The sequence below is a fragment of the Sinohyriopsis cumingii genome, chromosome 18 (genome assembly GCF_028554795.1).
Source record: "Sinohyriopsis cumingii isolate HCF-2022 chromosome 18, ASM2855479v2, whole genome shotgun sequence".
Lineage (NCBI taxonomy): Eukaryota > Metazoa > Mollusca > Bivalvia > Unionida > Unionidae > Sinohyriopsis > Sinohyriopsis cumingii.
The window spans coordinates 66,708,746-66,733,993 of record NC_142978.1 but is presented as its reverse complement, the minus strand read 5'-3'; the positions used below and the strand labels follow the sequence as shown (position 1 = coordinate 66,733,993).

The 25,248-nt window shown below is 35.4% G+C and overlaps 1 protein-coding gene across 1 annotated transcript; it reads right to left on the bottom strand.

The window, feature by feature from the left end:
• Positions 1-225: 225 nt before the first annotated feature.
• On the bottom strand, positions 226-25,248 carry LOC149776838 (fructose-bisphosphate aldolase-like). The gene is made up of 8 exons (XM_089941567.1): positions 25,151-25,248; positions 21,856-21,974; positions 18,117-18,380; positions 14,949-15,109; positions 9,336-9,419; positions 6,942-7,116; positions 2,940-3,139; positions 226-1,260 (listed from the first exon to the last, which is right to left on the bottom strand). Exons 2-8 carry the CDS (start codon positions 21,965-21,967, stop codon positions 1,168-1,170), a joined length of 1,089 nt encoding a protein of 362 aa, XP_089797693.1. The 5' UTR covers positions 21,968-21,974; positions 25,151-25,248; the 3' UTR covers positions 226-1,167.

Sequence of the window (25,248 nt, the reverse complement as noted above, 5' to 3'; positions counted from 1 at the left end):
TGGTGCAACATTATCCATTATGGGCTTCTACCATGGCTGGTTAAAAAAATTTCAATATGAGCTTTTGCACCATGGCAGGCTTAACAATTATCGCTATGAGCTTGCACCATGGCAGGCTCAATAATTTTCACATCCTAGCATTACTGAAATCATATTCAGACATTAATTACCAAGGAAAAACATTGGTATAATACAAAATACAGAAAAGAGGAAGAAACAAACCCAGACTTGTACAAATTTTAATAAGTATAACCTAATATAGATTCCATCTTTTCTGAACAAGGCAGTCCATTTCATGCATTTGGCAAACAAAATTAAACACTTTGTCAATTTGATTTCGATATCATTATGGACTGATCATAGATCTAATTAATTTGAAATGAGTTCAAACAAATGAAATATAATTTTACAATAAAGAGGTACAAAGGTAACAAAATATCACACCAATTTATAAATACCATGTACAGCATACTTTTGATGAGAAGTTTGAAGATAACATGTTGTGGGCTATTCCATTTATAGAAGAAGGATGGGGATAACATTTGGTTTATCTCTTCACATAACTTCAGCAAAGTAGATTTTCCTTGTTTGACTTTGAATTTTTCATCTTCATATAGGACAGCCCTTTAATAATATGAACCTGATGCCAGGTTTCAAGTTATATAATCATATAAATTTCTAGAGAATATCAATTTAATACACAAAACAATAAATATAATTACTGATAGACAATAAGGGTTAGCAGAAAGATTGTGTAATGCCACTTTTGTAATATACCGACTATATGTCAGTAGGACAACCTGAATTATCTGACAAAAGTTTTCAAATGAACACCAACATTTCAAGCACAATTATCTTCTTGGTTGTCATTTAAATGCTAAGTGAAGAAATTTCATTTAAATTCAGTCAACAAATGAAGAAAAAAATTAAATTTGCACTAACTGTCTTTATAAAGGTATATAATGATGATATAAATAACTAGAAAGAGAATCCACAGTAGAAATAAAGCATCAAGTTGACTGCTGATTATTAGTTTTTGTTGAGATTGTCATTAATTGTGATTCCAAAGCATAAAGTGTTCAAATTTCGATATTCATTCCTCCAATACACAAATAAAGCTGGGGTATTCCTGGAGACTTTTTCACACACGCTGTCTCATTAATGATTCTAATAAGCATGTTTTGCCACAAAAAGAGACTTCCCAGCAGCAAGGCTGCCTGCATCACCTTTGTACTGTCCAAGACTTGCGAGTCCATTAGACTGAAAAGTGAAAGCAATTTAATAAATACAAACACAAAGTTATCAAAAGATGAATCAACCACCAATATTAACTGCAATTTTGAAATCAAACAGTATAAAAGTATTAAGTTTGTATTACTCAGATTTTTTAATGATAATATAAGGAATATTCTAATAATCTGAAAAACAATTTCTTATTTAGTAGGACAATCTCTATGATAAATTACTGTAACCTACACGACTCATTAACAAGATACAGATGTACGTTAACAGAAAATTTTGGAAGAAAGTTAAAAATTTTAGTATATTATGTTTCATCACAATAGCTAGCCCAATCACAATAATGATAAGAAATGACTCCCACCCCCTGAATTGAGAACTGGAAAGACTAAAGAGTAGACCTAACTGCAAACTCTAACCTAGACATGAATGTAAGCAAACAATACCTGTGAAATATAGGTCACCATAGCCTAGGTTACACTAACAGCTGAAGCAATTTTCATTATGCAATTACAACCCTGGTTGTGTGCATCCACTTGAAATGGTGCCCCAAACATTGAGCTTAATGCAAGTTACTCAAATCAATGGAATGTGAAATACAGGTCACAATGAACCAATTTTCACAGCCATATATAGTACCCCATATGAAAGTTACTAAACCACATGACTATCGGCAATATTGTCCAACAAAATGACCTACATGCAAACAATGACCAGAATGCTGATGCCTGACATATGACCATTAATGTGGGAACTGCTTTGCAATCTGGCCATAAAGGTTGGGAAGTTTAGCTTAGGCACATCTGTGCCTCCACATGAAAGAAAGTACTTACTCATCTATCTGAATCAGTCTTTAAAAAAAATAAAAGTAACCAGTGAAATGATATACAAATGCACAGGAACTGCTGTTTCGTATAACAATGGGATGCATTAAAATTGAACACTGCACTCATATCAACAAAAAACCAAACATAGTATGTAACATGGTCAATTGGCCAGATCCCATCACAGTGGTAATAATAGTGAACACTTTTATCACCTTTCCAACATGACAATGGCAGTGTGTCAAACATCTCTTGTCTCAGGGCAACACCCCAGTCAAACACACACTGTTTCATAAATAGAAAAGGGACAAAACTCCACACAAATTTGCTTTAGAAGAGTGAAATATTGCACAATGTGTACAAGCTATGATAAACAAAAGCATAACCATTAGACAGGTCTTTGTCAAATGCCTTCTGACTAACAATGATAAAATGATTGCTGGGGATGGTATACAAAAATCAAACATTTTCATAAACTTATAAAAAGTATACTCAAGATGCAAAGAAACCTGTCTGCTACAATAAAGGATCCAAGCCCTGTGCATGGATTTAGCAAACAGTTCCACTTCTTGTGCATACTCCGATTTTGAAGTTGCAAATTTAGATAAAATGCATGTCATTGCAAGTGAATGTATTGAGAAACTTTAACAGATTATTGATTCTGAAAGAGATCAAACTTACACCAAAGTTAAGTTTTGTGAAGATAGGATCAGGTCCATGACGCTTGGAAAGTCTATTTCATTGATCATGGAATGGATGGATATATGAATGTTTGCTTACAGATTATATCAGTAATGCTAACGCTAACGGTATTGAAAAGGGTGACAATTAAGTAGGAACAAAGAAAAACAAAGCCAAAAAGTAAATGACACAAACCACTGCTCTCTTGCTCAATTCTTGCTGTGCAGCAGCTACATTTTCATTCTTGCCTTGCCATGCTTGCAATACACTGGCTTGAAGAGCACGGCCATAGGAAAAGGTGAGAGCCCAGGGTTTCTTTCCAGGGAAGCTATTTATAGCATTCAGGTTGATGGAGGCATCCTCTTCAGACTGTCCACCAGACAAGAAGGTAACTCCTGTTTAAAAGATATCACTTATGATTTTTTAAGTCAATCTGCACCACAAATTCTGCCAACTAATGCAAACACTCTCTCAATGTCTCAAATATGGTTCTGAGATATTTATGGGGTTTTCAGAGACTGTTCTAACACTGTTGTATTTCTGAAATATTTTGGGAGATTTTCAGAGGCTGAAATTAGGCTCCAATGCTTATGTAATACTGGTATATTTTATGGGTTTTCAGATGCTAAAACTGGTGTAGTAATAACTAGCATTCATTTCTCATTTAACACAAAATTTCAAAGTCATTTGAAGCATGAAACATAGGTCGCAAAAAGAATGTAAAATTTACCAAGATGTATCCACTGACTAAGCTTAACGATTCTATGAAGAAAAGTATACACAAAGAATACCAAAATCTCAATTTGGTCAACTAAATGCAAAGACTTTACCAAAATCAGTAAATGATGAAATACAGGCACAATATCTACCTGTGAAATTATCATCAAAATACAAAATATTTTTAGTAACAGTAACTACATCTGATGGCAGATAGCATCTTTTGTACAAATCTGAAATGTCTTTCTTCATGCCATGATTCTACCAAGTGTGGTCAAATCTAATCAAAAGATTTTGAAGTGATTACAAAATTTTCCTATTCAACAGTGACCTTATTTGATGACAGTTGGGATCAGCTGTACAAATTTGAAAACACCATATTTGCTACAATGCTTTGTAGAAACTTTCTTCAAATTCTGATGTGCAGCTTTTGAGACAAAGTTTTTCTGTTTATAGTAAGAGCAGACATATTTGATGGCAGAATGGCATCAGCCCTCTATGTCTGTATGCTTCCTGCCAAACCTGGTCAAATTGTCAATTGAGTTTTTGAAAAGCAGTCATTTCAAGTTTTTTTTTAAATATATTTTTCTTAACAGCAGACATATTTTATGGTGGATTCGCACAATTTGCACATGCCAAAATGCCTTCTGACAAAGTATGGTTGAATTCTATTTAAAAAAATTTTAAACCAAGTAATTTCAAGGTTTCTGCATCTTAAAAAACAGAATTGATATTCAAATGATGATTGGCATCATCTGTACAATTTTAAATTTTCAGTTACTTTTTCTACAAAACCACTCAGCAGAATATAAACATATCTGACTCAATGCATCCTGGCATGAAGACCTTTCAGATTTGTACAAATTATGCCAGTCTGCCATCAAATATTGCAACCATCACTGAAAACAGAAAACTCTTGGATTGAAGACCTTTCAAATTTATACAAATTATGCCAGTCTGCCATCACATATCGCAAACATCACTGAAAACAGAAAACTCTTGAAATGACTACAACCACTACTTGACAGAACTTGAAAGAAAACATATGGCCTGAAGACATTTCAAATCTGTACAAAAAGATGCCAATTTGTTACTACATATAGAAACACCTTCAAATAACTTCTTAAAACTAATGCACCTTGGCAAAGAGGTCTTTGGGTTTTTACAACTGACATCAATCTGCCATCAAACCTGACTACTGTTACTAAATGTCTCCAATCATGCTCAAGGTGCAACACTAATACTTGTAATCAGACAGTACTGATGTCATTTTCTCATGCCACATTGTGGAGGCTGCCAGAGGATGACCTGTGGACAATCTTCACTCATCAATTTTGAATTGCAAATGGGACCATTTTAGTCATAACTTGGGGTAATGAGTAATGAATCTGAGAAAATTGCTCTCAGTTGGTAAACTGAAGTTTTTTTCTATAAAATATTTCCCATTGTGAAGTTACTGGAAACTTTATTATAGGTCTTTAAATTTCAGGTCCAAGATGCATTTTAGCTGTTATTTATAGTATGTAGGAGAAAGACATTTTTTTAATAAATCTACCTCATCAGAATGGAAAGATCTGTGTGTGTGTGATTTGAATTTTTAATGTAGCTTCAACAATTTTTCACTCCTACTGCTACGATGTCTGCAGTGTGACAGTTTATAGTTATATCGAGTACTGGAGACATGTAGCATGATGTCCCATCCAGTCACATTATCCTGACACCAAGCCAACCAGTTCTAGCACTAACCTCTTAATGCAGAGCACCAAGCAAGGCAACAGCTAGTACCATTTTTATCAGTCTTTGGTATGACTCAGGTGGGGTTTGAACCCGTGACCTACCGCATCCGAGGATGCTCTAGCCACTAGACCACTGTAGCAGTTGGAAAGATCTGTATTCTGACAAAATAAATTGGACAAATTGTTATTATCACTACCACTATTGGCTGTCATTATATCCTTTCTGTTCTGTAACACAACCAAGTAAAGATATGTAACAGACCAAAATTCCATTAAAACCTCTTCACTGGCATTAAAGCCATACCCATACATGAATAGAGATCATTGATATATATTTACCCTGCTGTGACTTTGAATTTGAGGCATGAGGCATGCCCATGCATAGCTGCCAACCCTGCAGGCTCGCAATTGGTGAAAATAGGAATAAAAATTAGTGAATTTTGATATGAATTCATGAAGCGATCTTCGAATCCGGGAATATGGCGGAACAAATGTTTAGCATGGTCTCCAGCTGATAAAAGTAGACAGTGTTCAACAAAAAACTCACAAACAATGCTTCAGCACCGGTAGCTTGCAAGTCTTCCGCCGATGGCTTAAAATATTCCAGAGCTGAAATCTGCTGCAAGTTCTTAATTTTCACAACCTCTATGTGCTTTTTGTTACCAATGTACTTCCTCACATCATCTCTGCCATCATGCCCAATGCTAAAATTTATGGCATACTGCATGGACAATTTTTTGTATATTTCAAACTTCAGTTTTTGTGCAATACATTTCTTTTTCCTTGTTGGTGAAGATATTTTCAAGATGCAATGCCGAACACAGGTGCTCGATGTGAGAAAGAAAAAAACAATAATCTGAAGGAAAAAAAATCATATAGAGTGACAAAAATACCTTAGATTATTGTTTTTTTCTCCATCATCAATGCTCCTGTTGAGCACCTGCAATGCTGAATGGTAATTCAAATCAGTGTTTGCAGTGCATGTGCCGATCAAAATTCCGGTTAGGCCACAGTTTCTCCCATAGGCATTTGTAACACTACTCTTAAACATATAGATTAAAATACACTAAGATGCTTGCTACCTGACCAACTGTATCAGCTGTAGTTCCACTAAAATTGTGACCAGCAGTACTGTACCATTTCGGCAACCGCTGATATCATGACTAGCACTTAACGGGAAATCGTTTTTTTTATTATTAAAGATTTAAAATAATTGAGAATTGGGGAATGCGTGATTTTTTTGCATGCGTGAATCGCTGAAAAAGTCGTGAAATTCACACCAAAATCATAATGGTTGGCAGCTATGCCCATACTATTTGCAACATTGGTTGGTCAGAATATTTTTAAGTTTAATTAAAAATATCTTTCATAAAGGTTAAACTCCAGACAAGGATACAAGTCATAGGAAACACTTTCAACATCAATACAACAAAATGTATAAATAGCTAAAGTTTCATTACAATATCTTCAGTGGTTCAAAACTTACACTCCATACCAGGCTATACGTCACAGAATTACATTTTCCCGTGTCAAGGCACTGAACTTGAAACAGGGGGCATGGCTATGGTATTTGACATACCATCTAGTTAAGATGTATAGTTTCATGAAAATATCTACATTACAAATGTATTGAGCTGATAAGAAAATGTCAATAGATGGACAGATGTATGGATGAATGGACAATGCCACATATACCACCCAGACTTACAATGGGTATAAAAAAATTCACATGTACACTGATTACCTGGTACAGCAGGGGGCACTGCCCTACTAAGAGCTGTTACAGTAGCCCTTCCAACGTCTTCAGGTGTGTACTTTTTGGGACAGCTCTGACCTGCAGTCACCATGTTTGGTTTCAATAAGGTTCCCTCCAGAAATACATGGTGGTCAGATAGAGCCTTGTATTGGAAAGCTAACACCTACAAGGAAAAAAATCAGTGTCAATCCATGTTGGTCATATGAACAAAAACTCATCAGATCTCACCATTAAGTGTAGATGAACTAAACTCCAGGATGAAAAAACAGATACCATTATACTGCTGTGCATACAAATTTTCAGAACCATGATCCAAGAATTACCAAGAAACTTCCATAAATTTAGGAATTCTAGCATTCAAGGATGCTGAATCTTTAGATGAGAATTGGCTAGGATTGCTGACACATCATGTCAAATCAAAAGACAGGAATGAAACAACTGTTTAGGCAATAAATAAACTGTTAACAGTTTTGTATTCCCAATGACAAATTCAAAGAGTTTTGAGAAAAATTTCAAAGATCTTCTCATCAAATATTCACAGATTTTTCAAGGATAAAACCATTTTCCCCCCAAAAATACTATTAGTTTTCAGGGCAACCTCTCAAAATGAAAGATTTTTCAAGGTTGTATGAACCATATGGGGACATACAAATAACACAAATTTGGGTGAGGGGATTCTGCATGTTAATGCACATAATTATTTATCAAACCTTGGGTTGACAACTGATTTGTCCACTTGGCTGTCAAGTACCAATTCTGGGCTAAGGAATGTTTCTCTTTAGTAAAAAGAAACCTCTGTTGAGAATATTGCCAACTTTGTTCATTGAAAGTCCATACTTTGTATAGGAATGCTGATTTCTATTTGTTTTGAACAAGCTCATACAACTGCTTCACTCCCACTCTTCAATACAGCGTATCAACCACATTTTTGGCATAAAGGGGCCTGCTTTATTTAAAGAAGGTCAGGGAATGCATGTCAAACTAACATTCAAATTATTGTTGCAAAATGTGACATTGACCCTAAGGTCAAATGGGGGAGGAAGCATGTCACCAAAAGAATGGTCTTATCTTCATAATGATTCATTCCCAGTCTTGCAGAAAATCCATTACATGTAAAGGAAATATATGCAAATAAAACAAAACTTGAACTAAAACCTTACCACAAATGTTCTCTGACTATGACCTTGACCTCAAGTTCAAAAAGGGCAATCATGCTTATCACAGAATGAATAGTCTTAGCTTAAAATAAAATGACATCTCAAGTATGAGGAAAATCCACTTTCGTGCTTAGCATATGACAAACTTGAACCAAACCATAAATCCAAATTTTCTATGAATATGACCTTGACACCCAATTTAAAATTGAGTGGGCAAACATGTCACAGAACAAATTATCTTCAACATTCTGGTATCCAGTTCTTCACTGAAGTTCCAGTGACTGACAATTGTTTCAGCTATTATGGGTCTTACAGACTTGTTCAAAGAGTTGTCATCTCTGTAGTAATTTTAATCATTTTCATGGTCTAAGCATCTTACCGGGGTATAGAAATCAGTTAATTGTCATTTCATACATACCGCTTGGTGAAACTTTGCCACCTTTACGAATGCAAACAGTACTATATCAAAGATATATCATGTGACTAAAAGCATATGACATATGAAAATAACTGAGAACTTCTTTTATTAAAATCTTTGATAAATCAGGATTGGAATTTGCTTAAATGCATTACTTTAATTAGTTTCACATTTCCAATTAGGCTATTACAAATCAGTGGCATGCAGAGCTTGTTCTCAAACAAGAAATATTATAGGATATACTGAGTACAAAATTTTTTCTTGCCAATCCAGATTTTCAGCATATATGGGATCAGAGGAGGGAAAACACGCTGAGCAAGCACAGCAAATGGTGCAACTGCAAAAACTGCTCGATGAACTTCACAAAAACCTTGAATGCGCATTTTGGGTACTGAATTATCAGATGGTATATCTGTATCGGACAAAAGCTAAAATAATGCACCTTCATCATATTTGTACCACTCTGGGGGCATTAAGCCTGTTTGCAGGACTTGGTGTCTATTCTGTGCAAATCCCATGATGGCATGTTCCAGATGAAACACTACAGGACTAATAATTGTTTATGAGACAGAAAGAGAGTGAGAGTTCTGGTCTCAATTTGTAATAACAGGTTGCAGAAGCAACCTTTAACATTATTGAATTTAGGTTGTCATTATTTTCAAGCATTACATTACTCTAACAAATGGTACAGTTACGCGTTTATTCTGGTCAAGTAAAATTTTATAGCACTGGGCAAGAGGATTTTAAGAGATTTTGTTTAAAACTGCTGTATATGTGTCAAAATGAAGACAAAAAGAAAATGTTTACCATTTCTGTGACTTTCTGAGCTTCCTCAAGATCATGTACTCCATCTGGAAGTACTTCTGGTTCAACTATTGGCACCAGTCCATTCTGAAATTCAAAGCACAAAATAATATTGATCTTCAAAATCAATGAGTTATATACCTCTTAGGACTAATGGTTCTAAACACCAATTGTTACATGCTGCCTGCATTAAGATTTTTTCCCCCATGCAACAATTTCTGTGAATGATCTGTTTATGGTTCTACGAAACAAACAATAGTTTCAGTGTGACTCTTTTGAAAATGGGTTCTATTGTTTCCATAAAAAGGATCAGCATTGATAGAGTTTTGAAAATTATGGTTTGTGACAAGAACAAAATCCATGAAAATCTGTATGTAATGAAAAATAGTACATTCAATGTATACTGTTTTGAAAATAAGTGTCCAAAATAATTGCATTTCAGTTAGTGACAGATATTTAAAGTTAATTAATAAAATACATTAATTGATAAACTCAACTCCAATCAAAAGGATGACTGGAAAATATCACAAATGCTTCCTGCTTATTTTCATCAAGAAAACACTAGCAGCTGAGGTGTACGAGGTCACTTACTAACAAAATAATGGGTCCACACCTGTTAATATAATGACGTGTGCAGTTGACTGAGAGACAGATCAACTAGGTTTGATATCTAACCGTGACAGTGAGAATTTGCTTCTCTTTTTTGTTCCATTTATGGGCTTGAGCAACTCTCAGCTTTGTTGATCTCCATGAATGAAACAGCGTAAGAAAAAAAAGGGGGATCTTCTTTATAGGTATGTGGCTAATTTTTCATTTTGTCTTTAAATTTATAGTTCATGGTAACTATGAAACCCATGAAATTGGTACTTCATGAAAATTAGTGATACTACAGTATTGCTTTTGTATTAAGCCTTATTAAAACATGCTTAATCCACAAAATTCTGAGCAAAAAATTCTGATAAACATTAAAGATTGCTCACTTGGTTGATATCTTGGCCTAAAAGCCAAAGGCAAAAGCAGCTGGCCAATAAATACAGGTTAATATGATGCTTCTGCTGAATTCTTTATCCAATGCTGTTAACTGCACATGTTACAAATGCAACTGTTTCAAGGTTTCATAGGTTGCTGTCTTCACTCATATATGACTGCAGATCAACATCAGCTGTCCAACATCTAAAGGCCCTACGCCAGGACACTGTGTCCAAGTTGGTAAAATATTCTTTTTACTGATTATCAAATTCTATTCATCAGTTTCTTTTTAGACACAGATGTGTAAATGTCTTTCTACATTAAGAGATAGATTGGCATCGTCTGTACAAATACGAAATTATGCCAGTATGATTTCTATAATTGTGTTGAACATGCCAGGATGCACTTTTCCAAATTATGGCAAGGTTAGCTAGAAAAAGACATATAACAAAAACTGCAACAAATATTTGTCAGCAATTTTTTTATATTTAATTTCTTTCAAATACAAACTGTATTCATACAGCTAGAAGTGAAAAACTGCATGTCAGCACGAATAACAAAGAATCTGATTGCAGATAATCAGGCAAAAGGTCTTTTAAACATGGAAATTGAGGGGTACCCCCCCTCAAAAAAACCCAGGTAAAAAGACGATCAAATTTGTTCGTGGAATGAATTTTAGTTTCATTTATAATCATTCTGCATTTTGCATCTGTACCCTATTTCCTTTCTAGTGCATTCATTTCATTTGTATTTATTCTGCATTTCACTTGCATTTTTACTGCATTCTTTCTGCTTTCCATCTTTATCTCACTGGTAGCCATTTCTGAGTATGTATGATCAATAACATATTTCAGGGACTGTATTGTAACATGTATGAAGGTCAAGGCCAATACAATGGAACAGATGGGCTGCTCAAGCCTCTTTCATTTACTAGACCGCTCCTGTGTACTGTAGTGTCAAGAATTGTGGAGTTCACCACAATAGTTCTTATTTAGATTAAAATAGCACAAAACGAAACAAACAGAGTGGTAAATGCAACAGAGATGTGATAAAGCATATTCAAATGACAACAATGAGATTAGTATTAAATAGCAGGTGAAAATCAGCAAAATTCCAATTCCAAAACTAGTCTTGCCCAGAAAAATAATAGTAAAAAAATTTTGTTCATATGACGCACCAAAGTGGAATCGATTTTGTGCATCAGATCAAGGTTTGGAACCAGACTTGGCTTTATGTTTTAGAGTCCAATGGTAAATATGATAGAGGCACGGTCTGGAACTGGATATCAATAGTGTGTTGCATTTGTTGGATATGATACTGTCATTAACCTAAGTAACATATGTAAATAGCATGTCTCGTGGGTTGGATGTGACAATTTGTGTCATTTTGTAGCAACAAAGCGTGTTTTCGAGTCATGTAGATTATTCCAACATCCAAATGACACAAAACTACAAAATAGATGGAAATTTGTTAAGTCAAAGTAATACATGCAATCAAAAAGGAAATTCCATAATGCCATCATAACTGATTTTCCAATGGATAGTAGACAACTTTGTTAATGATGACACATTGACAGTGTTGTTAGTCAAATCCCAGTGGAAACTTATCTGATACGACAAGGGAAACATATAATAAAACCAATGAAGAGAAGTGTTATAATCATTTGTAGTACTAAGGTAGTGTGTCCCAACAATGAAGTTCATACTGTAAAATGACCAATTAAACACAGTTCTCAGCCAGTTTTCGACAGCACGTGTAAAGACACTTGAACGGTAAGATGAATAATTACTATATGAATATAGACCTAATACACTTTCAATAATTTAATAATTAGTCTACTTTGCTATTAATGCTCACAGAAATTATCAGTTGAGATCAAGAGACATCTTTGTTTTATCTTTAGACTTTTGCTGGAATCCAGATGAACCACAACTACAAGACTGGCAGATCCCACCCCTATTTATAGGTTTTGGGAACACACTCCAGAAATTTAATATAAGTTTTCACAAATATTACCAAATGTGTAAGAATTTAGACAGATATTAACATGAGCGCCCCCTAGTAGAAAGAATGGCCAATACACACACCAGTAAAAATGCTACCCCAATTACAAACAGCACACATTTCACAATGAATATAAGCAGCTTCAACACTGAACCAGAACAATTACACGACTGGTGAAGAAAAATTACGAAAATTCAGATATTGCCCTAACCCTGTAGAAAGATGGATAAAATTGCCTATTTCTCTACTCGAGAGTAGAATGTAAATGAAGACAGTTTACAATACTATCATGTACAAACTGGGCATAAAAAATACTTCCCCAGATGATGAATATTGCAACAAATCATTCATATACGAGTTATATATTGTATAAAATTACATTTCTTTTATTCAAAATTTATATTTCAAAAACTGTTACTACAGTTACTATTATTTAAATCTGAAGCAGAGGTACAAAATTTCCAACATTAGAGGAAACAAAGGAGATTATATAATATCTCAATCCATAGTCAGAGGTCTCTGAAACGCTTGATTACGCATATGTTGACACAAATTTTTAATCTGGGACGCAGAAAATCACCCATGCAGAAGTCCACTGTATGCATGCGAATAGGTGGAAGGCAGATTCAAAGACTTGCCAGTCCTACTTCAACCACCTACTAAGTGGGAAAATGTGTTGATTAACTGATCATTATGGCTGTGCTGATATTTACAATGAATTTACAATGACAGAATTCAGTGGTTAAAAGACCCCAAGATCTGCCTACTGTATTTATAAGAGTACATCAAGTGATGCAATAGCTGGGTGGCAAGTTCAAAGACTTCGACAAGCAGCTTGGATGGGAAAATGTGCTGATATTTACAATGACTGAATTCAGAGGCAGAAAGACCCCAAGATGTACCTGTGGTTATTATAAGAGTACACCAGAACTTTAGCTTCCATTACTGTGTTCATTTCTGATTGTAGCCAAATAAATAGTGCATGCGACCTCGAAATCAAGACACATCATGACTGGGACAAAATGTTATTTGCAAATATGAATAAGTATTTTGGGGTTAAACGACAAACTGACAAAGGTTTTAATAAGATTCAGAAGATTGCTAAAGATGCTAGAACTGATAGTTTGGATGGGATAGTATCCAAGTGTAAGAAAATGTGTGATGCCTGCCTAAGTGTTTGGAATAAGACCATTCCTTGGGGATTGACAAAATTCAGTCTCACCCTGAAGGACAAACAAGAAAAACACCAAATTTGGGCTATTCTGCGCATCTAAGGCCGCCAATATTGGCGCAAGATGCATACCCAATTCGACCGATTGATGAAAATAAAATTCTGCAATGCTTACCAACTAAAAAGTGGTATTTGTCACCAAAATATTCTGTTCAAAATAATACTAATCTTTGAAAAGATGTAATGTTTATGCATCAGGCTCTCAAAATGTAATATATTACTTTAGACTCTTTCTGTCAGCATTTCAGCCAATGATCTAGGTCATGTTTATAGCTGGTTTTACCGAATTCAATGTAACAATGCCACTAAATGGCAGGAGCTATTAAGCAAACTAAACCAATCTTGTAAACAAAATTAGGAAAAGTTCATTATTTTATTTTCTTAACAAAAGCTGTTACGTTGATGAGAAACAAGAATGTATATGATATAATGTGTTTACAATGTTTTGTTTATAGTTAAAAAAATTACTAAAGAATTTAGCAACAGACTATACACCAGGGATTTTCAAGAATCTGTCGGAGATGCAAGTTGACAAATTCGATAGCAGATAATAAAGTAGGTGTGGGACAACTTCTTGCAAAATTAGAAACTTGGATTAAGATGCAGCATTGTTCTAAGGTAAACAATTATATCATTTATTTGTTTGTATGATTCTAAAAGATAAATATGAAATAGGTTTTTTTTGCGTTACAAGTTCAAGAAGTTCACAGATTGGGTCTTCATGTTGACATTTTAGAAATCTTATTTTTATACTCATTTACAGTAGAAATGTGGGATCTTTTGTACATTATGAAAATCACTTTCCTTAATTAAAGAATGATCATTTTTTCTTGATACAAACTGGATTTTCAACCAAAACAGCATATGATCCAATGTTTACAGAAATTACTTATCATTGTGCAGAATTACCAGACAAACAGAATAGGCTGACACGATTGTACATGTAAGTGTTACAAAGAATGTGGAAATTAAACTCAATGGCAACCAACAGTTCTTCTAATCTTTAAAGTTCAATATTTTCTGGGAGGGGACTGCAACTTTTGCTGGTGGGACTCCTATTTTTACCAAAATGGGAGTCCTGGACTCCTAATTTTAAAATCCTAGTGAGACCTCTGATAAAGATATATGCAAAAGCACTTTATAAGAATACAAGTTGATAGCCAGATTTGTTTAAGTATGATCACTAACATATTTCAGGGACTGTAGGATCAACAACATATTTCAGGGACTGTAGGATCAACAACATATTTCAGGGACTGTAGGATCATTAACATATTTCAGGGTCAAAATGATCAATAACATTTTTCAGGGACTGTAGGATCAAAAACAAATTTCAGGGACTGAATGATCAATAAAATTTCCCACATGTTCAGGCTGGGTAAATTATTGTTAAATGGAAAGGAATCAATTACCTGCTGACAAATGCTGGCATAGCGAGCCAGGACATTGGCATTTTCCACCATGGCCTGGTAGGAGGGTGTGTTGGGGCCAATTTTCAGGACACAGCGCCACTTGGCAAAGTGAGCTCCATCTTTTTTGTATTGGGCACATCTCTCAGCCAAACCATCTAAACCTGTGGGTACAATGATGAAATAATGACATACTGTATTTACCTATCTCTGATATGTACCAACTATGAAAGCCCACACTCAAATATGCCATACAAACTGTTCAGAGGCTGTAGTTTATCTGACATTACAAGTGGAAAAGATAGGTCATCAGTGCATCATACATGCATAAATTTGGGTTCTTTCATGGAATACATTATACAGGAGCAAATATGTTAAGGTGCTTTCCATCAGAGATAAAATGACTGCCTCTTTTGATACTCTTGCAAGAGGCTACCCTCCCATCTCCCTGAGGTCCATCTCAGCTGTCATGAATTTTGTTCATTTGTAAGATTTTGTCCACTCAAACAAGGCCACCATCTCAAAGAAAAGATGGTCACATTAAAGTGTGATCACTGTACTGGAAAGACTTAATCTGTAGCTTAGCCCTGATAAACTGCAAGGAATTATATTTTTAACTACAGCATGTAATCAAATGGTAAAATTTCTTTATCAAGAATATAACTCCTCTTTACAAGTTTCCTGGGATATACAGCTTGATATAACCACTAAAACATTCAACAACCAGAGGTCTTATGGTACAAATTTTGAGGTTATATAATAAGCCTTGCATCTCAGAATTGTGTGAAACTGCTGCCAGCTTGCTGGTCCAATGCCAGCTAATTTCATGGCAGACTAGGGCAAACAGTAAGTAGCCAATCTGTAACATAAAGACACCAACAAGATCTTTGTCCAGCAATACTCTCAACATCACTGAAAATATCCAAGTGATACTGTGATTGTGTTATGAGTGTGTGTGTGTGTTTTTGGATATTTAATGTAGCTTTTAAGAAAAAAATTCAGTCATATCACTATGATGTCTGCAGTGGGACAGTTTATAATGATGCTGAGCATGGGGGCATCATGCCGCAAACACAGCATGATGCAGCACATTATCCTGACACAAGGCCAACCAGTCTTAACACTAACCTCTTAATGCTGAGCGCCAAGCAAGGCAACTGTTAGTACCATTTTTATAGTCTTTGGTATAACTTGGCCAGGGTTGGAACCCGCGACCTCCCACATCCGATGCAGAGGTTCTAACCACTGGGCCATGGAAGTGGTCCTGATTGTGTGATGAAACAGACAACAAAGAAGCAATCTAACTTACTACAATGAACGCTAAGACTACTATATTAAATCTGTAATCATGAAATGGTTGGAGATGGAGCAAGTTGCCATGTTCACTATTTCACCAAAGATTATGAACAATCAATTTGAAAGATTTGAAGATGAAAGAATTTTTATACCTCTGTTGTTAAAGTTATACTGGGTTAAAATGTTTAGTTCGGGTAAGTTATCTCTACTATTGACTGCAAATTATATAAGCACTAGTTTTAAGTTTTGTTGGCTATTTCAGGAAATATTGCAATGTTTTTTGGCATGACACTTATTTCATGACACTGGATTATGTACCATATTCATGTGGTACTTCTCTACAAGACAATTTCCCCCCCAAAATAAACATACTTCTCAAAAATAATTGTGCAACACTTCAACTAATCTGACTTACAAAAGCTTGATCTGGCAAAGAGTTAAATCAATAAATGATCATGAAGAATGGCACTTAGTACTTTCCATTTTGCTGATTAAATTCCAAAATGAATCACCTGATTGCTTGCCATTCTACCAAAATATAATGAGAACGCAATGTTAAGCTTTGCTTTTTCTCAAATCAATGACCTCATGTGCCATCCAAGTTAGCCATTGAATGGTTTCATATTAAGAGAAAAATATCAATTCTTGCATCTTTTTCAATTCAACAGCAATGCAGAACAGCTTAAACATAGTACATGTATGCTTTTGTCACCTTCAGTGTCGCTTTAATGATCAACATTTTAATGAAAATTCACAGGAATCTTGAGAAGATATGTAGCTCAATCACAAGCAAATTAGGACTCTGTGGAGGTTTATAGACTGACTGCAAGCAAATTAGGACTCTGTGGAGGTTTATAGACTGACTGCAAGCAAATTAGGGCTCTATGGAGGTTTATAGACTGATTGCAAGCAAATTAGGACTCTATGGAGGTTTATAGACTGATTGCAAGCAAATTAGGACTCTATGGAGGTTTACAGACTGATTGCAAGCAAATTAGGACTATGTAGGTTTATAGACTGATTGCAAGCAAATTAGGACTCTGTGGAGGTATATAGACTGATCACAAGCAAATCAGGACTCTATGGAGGTTTATAGACTGATTGCTGTTGTATGATTTAACACCATTTTTCAGCACACGATAGGCTACGCATGGCGGTCAGTATTACTGGTGGAGGATAAACCTGGAAAGAACCACCGACCCATGAGAAGCTACTGGCAAGCTTTCTCACATATAGCCTGATTGCTAGCAAATTAGGGCTCTATGGAGGTTTATAGACTGCAAGCAAATTAGGACTCAATGGAGGTTTATAGACTGACTGAAAGCAAATTAGGACTCTGTGGAGGTATATAGACTGATTGCAAGCAAATTAGGACTCTGTGGAGGTTTAAAGACTGACTGCAAGCAAATTAGGACTCTGGAGGTTTATAGACTGATTGCAAGCAATGGTCAATATGTTTATTTCATATTTCATCTTGTAAAAGTTGGAGGTAAGGGGTTTATACCAAAAGACATTGCCTGTTTTAAAATCAAGTGATATTTCTGCTAAACAGAATGAAACGAATACAATTTCAATTTTCATAAAGTTCAGTGATTTTTATATATATATATATATATATATATGTATGTATGTATTACATGTGTGTGCATGTAAAGAATCTGTTTGAAACATCCACTTGTAGATTTTGAAATCTTTCTTCTCTATATTCACTTCTCCCCGTATCTGCACAACCTGACCCTATTCTGACAGGTGAGATGAGTGTATTAGGACAGACTGGACTTGAAAAGTGTGTGCATGTGTGTAAGTAAACATGTGTGTAAATGATACAGTGAGAGGCACATGGTTTAGATTCTGCCAAGCAGAACATCAACAAACCTTGGGTGGTGCATTCATCATCTGATCCAGCAAGAGGGACAATTCCTTTGTCCACTTTGATTCCTGGAATGATTCCCTGGTCCTGAAGAACCTTAACAAATGGAATGCCATCTTTTGTCTTCTGGTAGAAGGTCTCGTGGTACATGATGACCCCACTGATATGTTCACCTAAAGATGCAGTGGTGAAAAGCAACTCTCTGTAGCGTCTTCGGTTCTCCTCTGTGTTTTCCACATTGATGGGAGCCAGCCTTTTACCCATGGAACCTGTCAAAAACACAGTGAGATCATCAACTACAAAACTAAAGCCCATTAATGTTTATAGATCAATAACATTAATGTGAAGCCACACTTCCTTACTCAGTGGTGGATGAGATTTCATAAAATGTAATTGAGAATCTGGTCACTGGCACTGATGCACTAGTGAATTATTTCAGCCCTACTCCTAGGATCTATCTGTACCATCTAATCTTATTATGGACAGGAAAAATTAAACATATATAACAATATAAATAACAGAATTGCAGTCTTTTTGTTTTATTTGTAAGCCAGAAAGAAAAGCTGAAGATGACAACAGACCTGCCAACCCTAATAAGACCGTCTCTGTAAGGCTGTAAATTTTTTCCTTAAGTTGGACCAATTCAAATTCAACATGTGGCTGACAAAATTTAGATTTAGCAAAATGTGCCAGATATTTCAAGAGTTGGATCCCATGCAAAATAAGATTTCACTCCCATTATTTTATACCTGGAATATAAACATGTATACCTACAATGAAAAACCTGAGCAGGCTACCGTATTTACTGTATGTTTTTGGACTGCAACAAATAATTACTTTTTTGGTCGTCCGAATACATATTAAATTCTTTAATTAGGTGGCAGAAAACATAGAGTTGAAGATAGATTTATATCTCCCCACGTCCATAACAAAGTTACCATTAGCTCACATGACGATGTGCTGCCATGAAGTAAAACAAGTATTTTGTCTAACACCAAGGAAAGGATAATGAATAAAAAACAGGCATTACTTGCCTATTTTGTCTATTTGATACATGTCCATCCACCAGAAAACACAGCCAGACACGTATTTGAGCCACAATTGTGTGCGTATTTTCCAAAATAAAAGCCATATTAGCAATTTGCATGCTTTAATTCTGTGTAATTAAGATATTAATACAATCTAAATAAAAAGATTTTGGAATTATAATTCTTAAGATATTTATGACAGAAACATTTTAGTACTGAAAGTAGAAATACTGGTACATGTATGATGGCTAATCTTAGAGCACCAAGGGTGAGAGGATCCGTATGGGGTGAGGGTTGTATGCACACCTAGGAAGGGTAAAAATAAGCAAGTTGCAATATACAAGTCTGTATGATTAATATTTTTTGTACTTAAAGTTGATCCATTTATTGTGGTTCTCTCTTCTTTTTTCCCCACATAGCCATGGGTAGCTTCAAAACGAAGAGCTTGCCAACTCAAAACAATCACTGCCAAAAGATTGTTTTGATGCATGTTGGAGATTTCAAGGTGTCTAGGTGATAATTGTTAATAATATAACTTGTGCGATTTCTCTGACAAGTGTGTTCGAAAATAAAAGGCAGACATCTGGATTTCATTAAAAGAACACATGATGTACTGAACATTTAGCACCCACAATCAAAATTTATCATCTACAAAGAGGTTTATGACCTCTAGAACAATAACTATGTTTAAACCTTGGTATATAATGCCTCAGGGATAAAGGGATAACGGGTTTGTTTTGTTGCACAATGCCAATGAATTTTACTAATCCATACCGACTCTCCGATGTATTGTTTAATGATATAAAGCAGGGGTCATGGTTTCAAATCAAAGCCATAACTGTTACACCTGTTTGAAGTGGTTTGGTGTGTAACAATGTCTACACTGACAAAAAATCAAATATTTTTTAGCCGAATCAAGCTATTAAAATATATGGTATAAATAAAATACCCAGTCCTATCAAAAGTTACTATACTAAATAGGTGTCATTGTGAAACATAACATTGTTAGTACTGTAATAATTTTTATGCTTATGCAACAAGCAGGAGGTACTGCCTAGTTCATGGAGGGACTCTCCCTTACCAAAATCGTCTCCAAAGAGGCCAGTAGGTCGTCCACAGAAGTGACCTTGAATTAATGATCCTGAGGATGCATCACAAAAAGAACTGCCTAAGAAGAATGCTGCTCTAGATGATGAGTCTGATTATCTTGAACCCGAGGGTGCTACACCTAGTTCTGTACATGGTCACTATAAATATTATACATTAAAGCAAAAACAGGATATCGTTAACAATGCAAAACTTCTGGGAATTAGACCTACAGCATAAAAATTCAAGATTCCGAAATCCGTGTTGAGTACCTGGATGAAGATTGACTTTTCTGCGGATCTGAACTTGAACAGAAATTTGCCTAAGCGTCGACGACCCATTTCATATGGACAAGCTATGGATGATAAGATAGCTCAATGGGTGCTCACTGAGCGTGACTTACAAATTCCAGTAAGTGTTGAGGGAATATGTATATATGCCAGGGAGCTTGTCTCAACACAGTTTCCGGAGAGCAAATTCCATGCCAGTCATTCTTGGGGAGAGAGTTTCATGAAAAGACTTGGGTTTGTGCTCAGAAGCAGGACCTCTCTTGCCCAATGTTTACCCAAGGATTTAAAAGAAAACAGATTGCTTCATTCCACAAGTTTGTGATGGATAGACATGAGGACAAGTTTGACAAAAAGTTTATCATTAACATGCACAAGACACTGATGTACTTTGACCTTGGGGGCCCCGAGTGGCAGAGTGGTCTAAAGCGCTCGCTGTTACGGATCACCGCCATCTCACCTCTGTCTGCGTGAGTTCGAGTATCAACCTTGGCTAACGTTGGTACGTGAGAAAGCCTGCCAGTAGCTTCTCGTGGGTTGGTGGTTCTTCCCGTGGTTTTCCAGGGTTCTTCCTCCACCAATTATACTGGCCATTATGTATAGCCTATCTTGTGCTGAAAAATGGCGTTAAACCCTATAACAAAAGAAGAACAGCTCTGACCTTGTGCCAGAAAAAATGGTGGACAAAGAAGGAACAAAAAGCGTTTTAAAATGTATAAAGAAAACTCACAAGGCATTTAAATATTATATTTCCCCCAAAAAACGTATGGTAAATAGGGTAGTTGGCATTCACTAAAGGGACTTTTTTTATAAATTGTTTTTGACAGCAAAAATATCAACACATGAAAGTAATTACATTCATAACAATGACAACTAAAGCTGACACAAATAACAAAGCACTTGAATCAAGACTACTTGTTGTGAATATTCAAATACAAAATGGGTATTCATGTTTAACTAGCAGTTTGTGATAACTACAACCAGACTAGGTAGTCAAATGAATTAACCACAGTTCACCAGTGCCATTCGGCTGATCTATCAATCTGTCTGAGACTCTTCACTGGGTTTTTAGGTAACAATATGTACAAGGGGAGGGTTACCATAGGTCACGATGATGGCAAGCTTCCCAATATCAGATTGCCATCAGGGCAGATCCAAATTTTTGGTCCAGTCTGACACGGTACCACAGGTTGCAAAGTGTCCTTTGCACTGGTTTGCAAAGTGGCCTAGTATACCTAGACTGCTACATAGCTAGAAGCTTTGGGCATTAAGGTCTTAATATTTTTCAAAATATAGAATTAGGATAATAAGAAAGAAAAGAAAAAAACAATACAGAAACTAACCTGTAGACTCATCAGCAGCCAAGATTCCTTTGCCAGGTGCAACAATGGAGTTGGCAATTTTACGGAGCTCATCTTCCTGCTCCTTGGTCAGGTAGGGGGCAAAGAATGGCATCGTGAATCTGTAATGGATAATTAAACTGTAAGCTTCATGTACTATATAGTGTAATTGATGATTACATTGCAAGTGTTACATTATACTCTATAGAGTGTAATGGGTGATTATACTGCAAGCAGAACATACTATATAGAGTGTAATGGGTGATTACATTGCAAGTGTCACATACTGTACAGAGTGTAATGGATGTTACATTGCAAGCATCACATTATGCTATATAAAGTGTAATGGATGATTACATTGTAAGTGTCTCATTATACTATATAGAGTGTAATGGATGATTACACTGCAAGCATCACATTATACTGTAAAGAGTGTAATGGATGATTACATTGTAAGCATCATTTTATACAGCAGAACCTGCCTTGAAACACCATCCCTTCTGCCAGAAAATTATGGTCTCTCAAGATAGGTGGTCTCTCATAACAGGTCACAACACTATGTATTCAATAAATATGTGCATTCAGAATAAGGTCTCACATAACAGTGGTCTCTCAAGACAGATTTTACCATACCATATAGTGTAATGGACAATTACATTGTAAGCATCGCATTATACTATATAGTGTAATGGATGATTACATTGCAAGCATCACATTACACTATAAGGAGTGCAATGGACAATTACAGTGCAAGCATCAATGTAAGCATCACATTAAACTATAGGGAGTGTAATGAACAATTACACTGCAAGCATCACATTATACTATACAGAGTGTAATGGACAATTACATTGCAAGCATTACTGTAAGCACAACATTATACTATAAGGAGTGAAATGGACAATTACATTGCAAGCATCACATTATACTATACAGAGTGTAATGGACAATTACATTGCAAGCATCACTGTAAGCACAACATTATACTATAAGAAGTGTAAAGGACAATTACACTGCAAGCATCACATTATACTATAATGAGTGTAATGGACAATTACATTGCAAGCATCACATACTATAAGGAGTGTAATGGACAATTACATTGCAAGCATCACATTATACTATAAGGAGTGTAATGGCCAATTACACTGCCAGCACAACATTATAATATAAGGAGTGTAATGGACAATTACATCACAAGCATCACATTATACTATAATGAGTGTAATGGCCAATTACACTGCAAGCACAACATTATACTATAAGCAGTGTAATGGCTGATGCATGCATATGTCAAGATCATAGGAGCTATACTTAATTACTATTTTTTATAAAGACTATAAGGCTCCTAATATTAGAAGTAATACAAACTTCATTTGTAAAACAGATTGCAGACTATTCCATTGGGCATGGAGAGTTTGAAATTCTTCCAAATCAAGGGGCCACCGGTTGCTGAATGGTCTATGGTACTCACTTTTATACATCACTTACATCTCACCTTTGTCCATGTGAGTTTGGGTTTTGGCTTCACAAATGAAGTCCAAAAAATGAGGATTTTCCCTCTGTATTTTGTAGTGCAACTAGATATTCCAGATTATTTGGTATCATTGTAGAGCTAAATCTGTCTACCTTTCTATAATACCACCCACTTTAGTGTATCATACATGACCTTGACACTACAGAGCTCGACCTTATGGTAGGGATATGAAAATGAAACCATTACATGTTTGAATTGGGCAATTTTCCAATAACTTGAGCATTATGGTCTTTTTCTTTGACAAATTATTTCTCAGTTTCAAAATTTGTCAAGTTTAATTTGGAAAACTTTTAAATAAATTTCTAAGTTTCATTTAAATTAATTGGGCAGTCCAATTATATCTATATTTCCTGCATGATAATTTAAAATTAAATTTAGTGAACATTCTTCTTATATTCATAGTAAGAAATGAATATGAAAATGTTTGCAGCATTTCTTTTTTATACACAGTCCCTCTCTGATCAGATACTTACATAATCAGTATCTATGATCAGGACATTAATGGCAGTTGCATGTATTAACACATGAGGCCAGTGGAAATATTAAAGAACTTTCCACCAGGAAATTCAGTACTGGCCTGGGGATAAGTACTGTATACACTCACATATAAGTCTGGTCCAATGCAAACAACAAAGACCCTGAAATATCATCACATAATGAGCCAGCAAATCAGGGTCTATATTGTTTGTTCTACTTGTTACTCCTACCAAACTACAAAAACATATATCTACAACAACACTGAACAATGGCAGATCTAGAATCTGCAGTTCACAGATGGGCTCATATATAAGCAAGTAACTACCAGTATGGTCCAATCGCCTCTGGATAAAATTATATGGATGATAAACCAAATTTTAAAATCATCATTTCCTGCTGTTCTCCATAAGGCTATGTCTTTGGTTTTATGTCTTATGACTGAAGCTTGACCTAAAAATGTCTGAATGACAGGAAAGGTTGATGTGCAGCAGAGGTCAAATACATTATAGCAGTGTATCCATGCTAAAAAATATTTGGGTATACCACACTAATGTCCCTAAAACAAAACTATCACCAAAGAAGAAGAAAATATTTCTAATAAAACACATCAAGAATTGTTCTGATAATAACTGTATTAATTAATGAACCAAGTATCCATAGTCTAAACATTAAACCATATATAGATGGAAAATTAAACTGTCTGCAATATTTCTCTTATGAACTTGAAATCTGAAAAGCAACACAAAATCCTGAAAATTATTAAAGTGACTGAGAAACATAAAGTCCCGAAAAGTGCTAAACTGGCTGATCAAGGACAGACAAAGGTGACCACTCAATTCACATGTTCTGATTTCATAAATTCAAAACAGAAGATGCCCTTTACTGTTAAGTTTTTTGAAGTATTTTGTACCAATTAGTATCTTTACGAAACAAGTAAGCAATTATGCCATTATTTTGTAAAAACAAACCAGTATCTTACCCCCCAAAAAAACACTTAAATCTTCTTTCTTTCTGTCTGTAACCTATCGCTGTATCTTCCAATGAATCAATGCAGTTACTTGCTACATGCACTGTGTCGCGTACAGTACCTTAAAATCAAGGTCACCAAATTATGGCAAATGTATCGTACTTAAGACCGATGTTTCAAAGGATTTATGCTGTACTCGCATCTGTTACATTTTTGGAAGTATTCATTAAAGTTCATAAATGCACCAGCGATTCATTATATTAAATGCAAACGTCTGATGTTCAAATGTTCAAAAAGAAAACGAGCAAGTATCTTACCTATTCTTCCGTCCTTCTACAATCGTTCGATGATCACAAGGTCAAGGCCGGTTCTTGCAGTCGAAGCCGAATATAAGGGACAGAACTCTGTAAAACAG

Excerpts from the sequence above, each read along its gene's own strand:
- LOC149776838 (XM_089941567.1), bottom strand. The coding sequence starts at position 21,967 with ATGCCATTCTTTGCCCCCTACCTGACCAAGGAGCAGGAAGATGAGCTC. Across the intron at positions 7,117-9,335 it reads CTCAGAAAGTCACAGAAATG|GTGTTAGCTTTCCAATACAA; the intron begins GTAAACATTTTC and ends TTTTCCTTGTAG. Across the intron at positions 1,261-2,939 it reads AATTGAGCAAGAGAGCAGTG|TCTAATGGACTCGCAAGTCT; the intron begins GTTTGTGTCATT and ends TTCACTTTTCAG.